An 11,905-nucleotide genomic window follows, 5' to 3' on the forward strand; every position below is an offset into this window, starting at 1 on the left:
AAGGCTATGCTTCACTGTTTTTCTTGCAGGACTCCTAGACACCCTGCCACAATGTGTAAGACTTAACTGTCAACACTGTAATAAGTTATTGACTGATTGCTTTACAAGGTGGTGAAAATAAACAGTTATATCAAAATGTGAGATTCTTTAATGTGAGCATAGGATTATGAATGGTCCAACAAGTGTTATTAGAAAAAAAACATTTATTGGATTTTTTTACAGTGGGAAAAAAACAACCGGTTTCAACCAATACTACATACAAAAATGGTCTCCAGTTTTTGGTATGAAAAAGGATGTTGCAACAATGTAATGGAGGTACTTATTTACGTAACGAATGATCTACCTTAAGCCTCATTGAGGTTGTCTGCAATCTGGGAGAATCCTGCAGCATTAAGAGCAGTGACCAGGCTCTCCACAGTAGCTTGTGATCCCTCTCTATCCTGCCAGGCTACAAGCAGCAGTTTGGCCTGCATGTCAACATCTTCACTGTCTGTCTCAATCTCTCGCAACTCCACTGCCTTCATCTCCAACTGGGATGCCAGCATCTTCCACTGCGCGCCCAGTTTGGCTGCTATGTCATCCATCTGCTGGTTTGTCACCATCTTGTTCTGTATGCTCGGACCTGGAAGAAAGACACAGTAAGGTGGATAAAAATAGACTCTTGGTCTAAAAAGTTTAGAAATTAGCAGATCACAGAGGATGAGGTGATTTTAATAATCAAAACTAGGACCTAAAAATACAGAGGTCAATCTGGGGAGAGAATAAACAAAGGTAGGTTACATTTTAGGTGAATTTGGTAAGTTAGGATGTAAAATGCTCCATATATTCCTAAAGAAAAGCTTGAATTTAAGACCATCCATTCCTCCCCTGAATGAATTCAACTTTGTTATAAACCGATGGATTTGAGAAAAAAAAAAAACATTTTGATATGGCTGGATATGGATATTACCCAAAACAAAGCTAACTATTCCAACTCACTGTCATTGCTGTCTTTGAGAAGATTGTCTCCATTGTCGTCATCATCGTCTTCTCCCGTCTTGATCTCTTCGGAGGGAATATCCTTCTGCATGTGGGCAAAAAAAAAAAAGTCACCATATCAGCGTATGGTGCTGTTCACGTTTTTACCGATAACGGTACTTTCCCTTTGTAATAACACAAAAGTAGTTTCCTAAACCTATTTATTTAGAACATTTTACACACTTTTACACAAAATAAGTAATCAACAAACTGCCGCATGGACGTAGTTTCGCTTGGTCTGCCCTGCCCCGCTCTCTGTCAACATGCAGAGAGGACAGATAACGTTGTGCTTACAGGTACCAATTGATTTAACATGAATCGGTCCTCGGTAATACCGAAGTGATTCGGTCGGTACCCAAAAAAGTACGGAGTTTGGTACCCAGCCCTAGCGTAGGCCAACCGTTTTTGGAGCCATCATGAAGTGTTTTTATATTGATGATGAATATGTTTTTTTTTTTTTTAAGTAAAACAAAATCCTCACCGGCAATTCTTTGGCCAGTTTGCTGACCATGCTGTCTAGGTAGTCTGCCAGGCTCTTGAACTTCTGGTTAGTTGGTTGAAAGAAGTGTGGACTTCTCCTGGACAGCAGCCTCAGAGCACGCCAGCCGTAGTTTGGGTTCCGCACAACCCTGCAGTGATTTACAGGAAGAAACAGAAAAGTCACACAAACACATACCGAGAGGAAAACTGGGAATGGAGCGAGTGATGCTTTTTTGGGGGGAAAAGCCTTATCACGATTTGTTCTTGCAAACTTACTTGTACTCTTCCTCCACCATGTTAGCAGGGTCGGCCTGTTCAATGGCTTCCGCAAAGAATTCGTCCAGTGATGGCATGAACTCCCTGAATGAAAGACATCAGATGTAATACATTTTCTGATATACACAAAAAGGTGTGTGTGTGATTGTAGATGGGAACTGCTGGCTTGTTTTCTGAACCACTGACCTGCTGTCCGACTTGCAGGCCTCCATGTTGTCCTGATTCAGGTTCCACAGTCGAGTCAACTCATCACTAACAAAACACAGAAGAGTGTCAATTATGGAAGTGACCTCCACAGGTGTTCATTCCACTTTAGCTTCAGTCATGGTCTACAATCGATAATCCACGAAGGATCTCTTTTCATTTTGTCCCCACATATTGCAGACAAAGAGTATTTTTGCAGGATGGACACTTACTATTACAAGTTTAAAAACCAGGCTTAATATTAAAAACTACTCCGCTAGCCCACTCTTGTATTAGATCACATACTTTCCCATGAAAATCTTGCGGTCCGGCCCTTTTCCAAGGAAGTCTTCTGGAGCTTGTCTTTTCCTGGTGGGTCTTTTGGGTTTGTCATCTACTGGCCTGTTAGGAACAAGTGAGACCAACTGTTATTTTGGCATGCTAGCCCAAGCTCACACACTACATTCTTTTTATTTTGTTTTAATAATGGACTAATCAATGCATAAATCAAATAACAGGGTTCATACGCATTTTAACCAATACTTTTCGGCAAATTTCCATGACTATGTCTTCCTGAAAATGTCAGTCGACATTATACAATAAGAATAAAAATCTGTGTTAATGTTTACCCTCAGAGGTTTAACAATAACAATAAAACGCCCCGAATAGAACGTTGAGGTTAGGACGACGTGAAATACATTTATTAATCACATATTATTATACTGTGTTAAAAAAAAAAAAAAAAAACTTTCTGGGTCTTTGTTTCCAAAACCTTTCCAGGCCTGGAATTTGCATTGTTCAAATTCCATAACTTTTCCAGGTCTTTTCAAAACATATGAACCCTGAAATAAAAATAAATGAGCTGCCCCGATCATGTTGTAAGATTAGGCTGTAGTACCTTTCTTTCACAAAGCTCGAACATCCCTCATTTTTCCAGCTATTCCAGCTCTCCTCTGTGTTGAGAATATGCTGTTGAAGAACATTTCTAGTGTCATTAGTGTACGGAGAAGTCTAACAAACTTAACCGAAATGTGTATGGAAAAGCCTTATTTAATAATAGTATTCCGAATGCACGACTTACCTCAACCATGGTGGCAAACTGGTCTCCATCAGGAGGGATCTCTCTCAGCAGCTACAAGAGAACAGTCACAGATTAATACAGGTTTACTTTACTCTCTCTCTGGATTCCATGGCAATAAAAAAAGTTTTTAAAAAAAAGGAGAGAGACGAGCACTATTCAACTCAAAAAAAGTCATATAACCATTCCAATGACTCCGAAGCTGTTCAGTTAAGGTAAATTAAGCTAAAAAATAAAATAAATAAAGAAGACAGTGAGGCACATTTAGTTATAGTGTCGTATAGTGGTTTAGGTCTGACCTGATAAACCAGTTTAGTTGTCTCTTCAATCCATGCAGTCTGGTCATCGTTCAGAACACAGTTGGAGCTGTACGAGGACAAAGACATAACAAAATATGAAGCCCCAAACAAATGACGGCGTTTTTGTCACGCAACTTATTTTTTGTTTGACGTTCTGCAAGGTCCGAGTAGAGACATGCTTCACCTTTTGAACTTGACCTGACCCTTCAGGTACTGGAAGAGGATGAGGTACTGCAGTAAAATGTGCCGCCTGAAGTTGCTGTCGCTGAGCTGCAAGTCCATGAGCTGGAGATGGAGAGCAAAGAACAAAACAACAAACAACAAAAAACAAGTGAGCAGAAATACAAATGAAAATATTCAATACAGATGCAATCAGTGATATATACAATAAAAAAAAAATACATTTAAGAACAGATCTTATTTTAACATAGTATGGAAGTACAGAAATACTGCAAGTATTGACAAAGTAATATTCATACCGAAATAAAGTATCTACAATATGTTGTTTACCAAGTGTAATGTAATATCTCAGCCAGCCTTTCAAGCTGCAGTTGGTGACTTTTATTAAAAAATAAGTTTCTCATATTTGTTGAGACACTATATCATGACAGTAGTACATGAGACAGATAATCTGAGGAAAAAGGCATGTTCCTCTGCCTCCCTCCCGTCCTCTTAGTGGCATTTGCAAGTTTCCACCATACCCAAAAGGAAAACAACCAATCAGAGCCGGGACACAGTATCAATGACTGCTCGGGAACCGTGATCAAACTTGTCAAAATATACAGCGCTGATTAAATATGAATCAAGATTCTGTTACTGCATTGCTTATTTCTCGCTTCAAACATTTTCTGAGATATTTTAGTTACCGTTTAGCTGTAAAATGAGAAAGTTTGTGACCTGGCCGCCATGTTGAAAACAGTCAAGCCAAAGCCAAGCACCGACCGGAGCAAACTTTCTCAATGTTAGCGGCTAATTAAAGTTTTTGTAGCTAGCTAGAGCCTCTCGTTCCAGTATGTCATCTCAAAAGGGCTTTACAGGCTCACACGTTTGCAAAGAAAACAGCCAACAGGAAGGTAATTCTCATAAAATTTGCATCCTGAACACAATCAAGACTGACAACGGAATAACTGAAATGAAAGACTAATACTTGTACAGGTTACTGTATGAAGCGTGTGCATATGATATGCCCCGTGTTCGTCGAGGAGGGGGAGGGGAGGGGGGGGGGGGTAGGACAGAGGGTAGAGCTGCAGGAGGAGGGCTGGAATTTCAAATTCTGGCGTTTATTTTTTGCCTTTTCCAGAAAACTGCCTACCCCCAGCTTTAGACAAAAAAATAAATGTGTGAACTGCCAATTATTGCGGGGCTAAAAATATTTTTCTCACCTTCTCACTTGTAAGAAACTTGGCAAAGTAGACATGCTCTCCTCCAGATGCTCTCATCTCCTCCAGCTTTCTCTTAGAGGCCTGCATGTCATCCAGTTTATAGCTCTTGAACACTGCCAAAGTCTCATCTGAGAACTGTGCAGGACAAAAAAAATTGACACCAGCAGTGAGCCATTGCTTTATAGCATCCACTTTGGTATTTGTTATGATCTGACAAAATGGAGAGCAAGGGAGCAAAAGGTTCTCTGCTTTTCTGGTAAAGTACTTTACCTTAAGGAATGTCATCCAACAGAATTTATCGTAACACTGCACAGGGTTTCTGAAGTAGTCCTGCAGTGTCCAGAACTTTCTGTACAAGTTGTAGTCAATCGGAATGGAACTGAAAGAAATAATTGACTAAGTTTTCAAAAAAAATAATAAAAAAACGGTAACCAGCAAAAGTGTTATTTATAAAAGATATAACATTTACCCCCTTGCTGTGTGTTTTAGAGCATGACTTACCACGGTGCAGGAGCATCATCCTCTCCCATTTCTCCTTCTTCCACCTCCATGCCATCTTCCTTTTCTTCTGTGTGCTATGAACATGGAACCATGACATAAGATTAACATTTTCAGATTCAATTTAAAATGCTCACAGTCATTATCAGGTGTCAACACATTACCTTCTGGCCCAGAGTGCTTTCTTGTTCATTTTTGTTGAACACTGTTATATTCTCCAGATTAAACTGGCTCTGCAGATTGAGACCTGGAATAAAACACAAGTGGCAGTACATATAAAAAAAAAGGTCAGAAGATGGTGGCCACACATTATAAACTATCTGACATAACATCCATGAGAAGTTGATGTTGTCTTATTTATTCAAAAGACAACATACCCAAATGCTGCGTTTACCTGATTTTTCAGACAGAGGGAAGAGACGTGCCAGGAAAAGCTGGATTCGCCCACAGAATACAGTATTCTGGGATTTGGACAGCCTCCTTAAAAGATCTACACAGATTTAGAGGTGTGTTACAATCAGCTATACATTTTAAAACATTAAAAAGTCTTGTTCGTCAACAAAAATGAAAAGCTATTCTTACCATTACACATCCTCAACAAGTAGTTCTTCCCAGCAGTGTAAAAAGAGTTCTAGGAAAAGGGAGAGTAAAGACAGCGATTCAAGTATCTACATTATGCGCTAGAAATTCTTAAACTGCATTTATAGAGAGGCTGTGGCCTATTTACCGATTTCCAGGTGGAGACATTCTCCTCGACGAAAGAGAATATTTTGTCACATTGGTCGAGAGGAAGACAGTCCAGTACATCTCCAAGCAGAAGAAAAGGAGTTGTAGCAGAACAGATACCTACACGAAGAGAGTTCAACAAGACAGCAAAAGCTTGATCACAAGTCTAAAACTTTGTGCAAGGTAAGAAAACTTGCTCCAGAGACTGAAGGCACACCGTGATTGAGTTTGTGTGTAGTCAGAAGAACACGGTCTGTACTAGAGTTGGGTATCGTTTGGATTTTTACGATTCCAAACCGCGGTACGGAGGATAACATACCTTCTGTAACTGCAGAAATACTCAGGTAGATGAGAGACAAGTATTCATCGCAGCTCCCCGTCTGCTCAACCTGCAGACACAAACGCAACAATGTCAGGCTTTCATATACAGCCTGGGTTATTTAATGAGGTGTATTGAAATATAATAAGAGTAGGTGGCCGCTTATTTACTTACAATCTGATCACCAAGAACACCCCTCAGCGCCTGGTCAAATGTTGTCTTCTTTTCTGCCTCACTGTAACACACGAGACAGTTAAGTCAAAAGACGCTTCGCGATTGTATTCACAACTTTTAACGCTACAGAAGCTAAATTAACGTTACTTACTTCCCAGGGAACTGGTTGAAAGCATGTATTAAAGGTTTGCTGGTTTTACATACTAGGGCATTTCTGGCAGACGCCTGAGGGAAGGAGAAAACATTATAAGAGAAAACGCATCATAGATAGCTAGCGTTTTGTTAGCTTAGCTACCATTTGCTACCTGAACTCTAGCTAGCTAACAGAACAATAGCATGCGGTAACAAGCCTGCTATCTAGCTAGCTATAATGTTAATCACGAGATACAGTAGGATATAATAACTGTGGTTTTAATAATGAAAGGCAATTCTGCGATTTCTCACCGTAAATTTGTCTTTAGCGTCGACAAAATTGAATAAGGGCGGCGACATCTTTACACTTTTTCAACGGGAAGTGTCGCTAAACGTCTTCCGGTTTCTTCGGCTGTGTCGAGGTGTGCCTGTTCTCTTAATACGTAGCTACATCCATGGCACTTGTATAATGCTTATTTTGTAATTTTGTAATGTCTTTTGTTTAATACCTACTATTCATTTTATAAAAGAAACAATACATTCCTTCATCATAAATCAATCTAATTTGTTGCAGAAATAACAAATACACAGTTCCAGTAGCTTGTAGCCTAGTAAAACCACAAAACTGAGCCTGCTTTCCAAATACACTGAATATTAAGCAGGCCTAACAGACTTTAAAAAAAATAAAATAATGATTCATAATGAAATTATCATGTCTTAGTGTGCAGGCAAGACATAATACTACTAAACATGAATCGGCTAAGTGATATCACTCAAACATAAGTGTAAATGGGTGATATTGGGGGTTTATTTGGCTCTGTCTGAGTGAAATGGAAGAGGATATAGCTTTTGAAAGTTAATAATCATTCTCATATTAGGGTGGTTGTCTAAACGTCAGCATGCAGCAGGACTAAATTCAATTTAAACCAGAGGATGGCAGTGTTGCACACTAATTTTTGTATAGTGTGTGTGTGTGTGTGTGTGTGTGTGTGTGTGTGTGTGTGTGTGTGTGTGTGTGTGTGTGTGTGTGTGTGTGTGGGTGGTGGTGGGTGGACGTTCTGTACCCATGGCAGGAATAACCTGAAATCCACCCTTTCCTGATGATAATCCCTATAGCATTTTACATAACATGGACATGTAGCCACAACATGGACATGTAGCCACTGACATAACATCTTTGCCTGTTTAATTTTGCTCACTTTATAGATTTAGTTTTAAAACTTCACTGAAATGAAAAGGCTCACTGTTTTTCTTATTAATTGTTGGTCAGATGATGCTACGTTGTATGTGTCCTTAGGCTTCTGGTTAGGGACATGGTTAAGTCATTCACAGAGGTCAGAGCTGTCATATTAGTGTTTTTTATGCATGTGTATCTGTTTTTGTGGGTGCACACTTCTGTGGGCATACAATTTAAATTACAACTACTGAGCTTTAAAATGTATACATTTACAGTGTATTCACATACATTAAATCACATGAATTAAATCATCTGATTTAATTCATTCATCACAATTCTGTGGGTTTATTTGAACATAAGTCCTTTTATTTTTTTCCAGAATCAGACTTTATTCACCAAGTACATGAGTAGGCTACAATGAATTTGTACACTGTATTTAACATTACACATTATTGATGTAAACAAACTTTTAACAACACCATAAAACATTAATAATCTGGATTCAGCTGTCGCCTTAAAACACTTGTTAATCAATTTGAGAGTGATAGCAGGTTTTAATCTCTTGTTTTGAATTTTGGTGGTGGGGTGCTTCTCTAGTTAGCCTATCAATCATAGACTCCCCCTTTACCTTTGACAGAACCAATGTGAACACTGACCTGTTTAATTGGTGTTTACCCAGCAGTGTTGCGGGTCAGGGCCAGGACCATTCACCTTCTGCACTCTCTGACAAGTGTTTATAGGCTTGCCGTTACAAAGGCTGTTAATTGAACCTAAAGGTGTTGTGCTGATATTTGGAGAAAAACGCTAAAGCATGGTATAATGTAGACCAGTAGTGACATCTAGAAAGAGGTGAGGGATCACAGTGGTCATAAAACGGGCAAGTGAGAGCTGTTTTACTCTGCAATTGGCACCTTGTTTCTCCTACGCAGAGTTCTGCACACAGTTCACCAGATAACTGTGCCCCACAACCCCCTTTCTGACACAGCGTTTATTGAACCGTTGCCAAAAACTGATGAAAAGCAGAGAAGGGAGTGAGCACGGCAAGTAGTTCGCAGATAAAGGCCCACCATTAGTCGGTATGTTGAAACGGAGTGAAGGGGTGGGGGTAAACATGTTCAGAGATGTTCCTCTATACAGTATGTTCTGCTGAGGTCTAAGGAAGCCGGTGTATATCACTTTGAATGCAAGTGTTACTCTATATTTTTCTTGTTTGCCAAATAATTTCAATGAAAAGACCAAAGTCAACAATGTGTTAGTCTGTCTCTCAATTCTTTCTGACTTCCCTACTCTGTCTATGGGACTCTGCCCCCTATGTTTCTTCTGAAGATTAAGAACAGGTCACCGATATATAGTTTTGATTTTAAAAAGGCTCAGTAATTCCCCCAAATGGCTGTGCACTGTAGCTTTCAGCAAATATTGCTCAAACAAAAGTAAATAGAGCATTTCTTTGGGACTATTTCCAGTCGTGGATTAATAAACATTTGCAGAGCTACTTAGTACTTACTGCACCCATGTTCACTGTAATGAATAAACTGCAACAGTGTGGCTTATTAATGTGTTTTTGATAGTTTGAGATATGTAAGATTAGATCAGATATACTTTTTTGTTCCTCAGGGAAAATTTAGCTTGGGCAATAGTTCTGAACACAGCTACAATCATCTTAAAACAATACCCAGGAACAAGACAATGCTACACCAAATACACTAATAAATGACATAAAACAAAAGATATTGCACATGATATGTGTAAAAGAATATGTGGCACATAATACGTTTTAAGAGGCTAGTAGGATCAATTAATTGATGGTTTTGTCTTTTCATAGGATTTGTTGACAGTAAAAATATACAGAATATTGCCACCTTTCTCCTTTAATGTATTACTAGTAATTTGTAAAGTTCAATTAAAGAGCACTGGTTTTCTATCACAGAAACTGTTGAGAATATTCCAAATGGGTGTTAGATAGGCCATATTGTTTGGTTGAATATTGTTAACTAGTCACTCTGAAATCAGTTTAAATCAGTTTAAGCCTTTATTCCCAATTGTTTATTTTGTGTAGATAAATAGGAGAGGACCAGAACACTCTCCCATGCCAAGTCATGGAATAATCAAGCACCACATGAGAGCCAAATAATTTGATGGACAGTCTCAGACAAGGGGCAACAAAATGAGCATTGTCCATGTTGTTGAGTACAAACTTCAAAACAAGAGGCTAAAGACAATGCTCTGACCTCCGAGGTTAAGCACACAAAGAAAGGAGAATACAGATTGGCCGCCTTCACATGACCAGCCTCTGAAATCACCATAAAAAAATGATGTGAAGAAGTGTCATGTCATATAAGCGAGATAAACCCATCAGCACAGCCATACTTCATTGATACATTTTAATTCACAGCACAATTTAGTAGGTTTTTATGAGGACCCAAACTAACAGAGTTGTAAAAACATTCACCAGAGCAGAGAAATATTCCTCTTTGAAGGGAAGAAGGCCATAAAGAATTATGTATATACTGGATGTAGATCTTTATTCTGATTCTTCAAGCCATTGCAATTAAATAGCCTAATGGAATATGTTGATTTATGCAGGCTTTGCAGGTCCTTCCCCTTGTATGGCTTTCTGTTGCATTTATGCTTAATGTTGCATTAAAGTTTGTGTTATATATCAGAGTGATTTTCCACCAGGGAGTGTGGCAATAAGTTGAATGACAATATAACAAAATGCACACCTTTGTACCACTCACATAGCGGTGTAAAATGATTTGGGACGCAGACATTTTGTCAACGATCATCTCACACAGGGCAGAATATAAATGCTCATGGGAATGTGCATCCAACAAACAAACGGGATGTGAAAGTAGCCGTGTGCGTAGGGAAAGGAAATTCTTGAAACACAGCCAAAACAGGAACTCTCCATGATGGCTACACCTTATCTAATCATGCTTCTTCTTATTAAGGATCTAACGTGCAATTAACTGATCCACATCCTCATGTTGTTTCCCTACAGAGAGATTTTTGGGACTGTCGCCAAACACATTGAATAGAATAATAGAGTATGTGCGGCATTCTGAAGAAACTAACGTCAAGGTCAAGCCGATCTAAATATACATTGTGGTATTGTTGTAACTTCATTATGTAAATAAAGAATGTTGACCTTACTTTGAAGCAAATTAGAAAATAGTTTGAGATGAAAAAACTGAAACGGGATGAAAAATAATCTTTATTATATGTATTGGTTACACACATGATATATGATATATGAACAGCTACAAAACACTGCAAAAATAAGAATATAGCATTATTTAAAGCATATCTGTAAATCATATGTTGTTAATAGATGGGCTGACAGACAGAAAAGCTAATTGTTGTTCATTGTTTTAGCCACTGACTTAACCCTGGGCTGCGGTTGCCTTCTCCGGTTATTTCAACTGCATTGTTTTCACCTTCTGGACCAGTATCTAGGATGTTCCTGCATGCACTGAAGTTTTGTGTGCATGGATACACAAAACAATCATAGATAACAGTTTTCTGCTATGCTGCCACATATTGGCCAAAGCCAGTACACCCAGAATGAAAGAAGAGATCAGCTACATCTGTCTCTGACTAAATAAAATGGAATTTTAGAGGGAAAGTGTCTGCTGATATTACCCAGGGGTTCTCCATTTCACTACTTATCAGCACTGGTCCAAAGGAGCGAACAGGAATGATGTACCACATCCAGTGAAACTTATCTTAACACATTATGTTAATGGAATTAAATAAGTTATGTCAGTAGTTTGGGAATATGTAGCTTTGGCATGTATAAATGAATTGTGCAGGCCTTCTTCTTACAATCACAAGGCATTTCAATCAGGAGAGACTTTGTTGCAGATATGCAAAGGTTTATTGAAAATATGCATAATGAAATGTACAGAGTTTTTGGAGATTAGACTCCATCGTTATAAAATATATATATTTTTTTTAAAAGGGGTAGAGAAACAGGACGTATCCCCCCGATGGAGTCTAGACACTGGTGGTGGCGGTGAAGGAGCCCGGAGACCAGACCGAAGGAGTCGACGGAGCGGTCTGCCGGAGGAAGACCCGGGGTGCCGCGGGTGATGGTGACTGGAGGTGGAAAGGGAGGAAGAGGGTTGCACGCTTTGCCTGAAATGACAGCTGACAGCAGAGAGA

At 39.1% G+C, this 11,905-nt stretch overlaps 1 protein-coding gene across 1 annotated transcript; it reads right to left on the bottom strand.

The window, feature by feature from the left end:
- Positions 1–185: 185 nt before the first annotated feature.
- thoc1 (THO complex 1) lies at positions 186–6,987 on the bottom strand. Its single transcript, XM_039814886.1, has 21 exons — positions 6,877–6,987; positions 6,584–6,657; positions 6,433–6,493; positions 6,259–6,328; positions 5,941–6,059; positions 5,796–5,844; positions 5,608–5,703; positions 5,378–5,460; positions 5,217–5,290; positions 4,986–5,094; positions 4,716–4,850; positions 3,518–3,618; positions 3,334–3,400; positions 3,038–3,088; positions 2,855–2,925; positions 2,263–2,358; positions 1,960–2,025; positions 1,774–1,857; positions 1,499–1,646; positions 979–1,063; positions 186–622 (listed from the first exon to the last, which is right to left on the bottom strand). Exons 1-21 carry the CDS (start codon positions 6,922–6,924, stop codon positions 345–347), a joined length of 1,965 nt encoding a protein of 654 aa, XP_039670820.1. The 5' UTR covers positions 6,925–6,987; the 3' UTR covers positions 186–344.
- Positions 6,988–11,905: the final 4,918 nt, after the last annotated feature.

This window comes from Perca fluviatilis, chromosome 11 (genome assembly GCF_010015445.1).
Source record: "Perca fluviatilis chromosome 11, GENO_Pfluv_1.0, whole genome shotgun sequence".
NCBI lineage: Eukaryota > Metazoa > Chordata > Actinopteri > Perciformes > Percidae > Perca > Perca fluviatilis.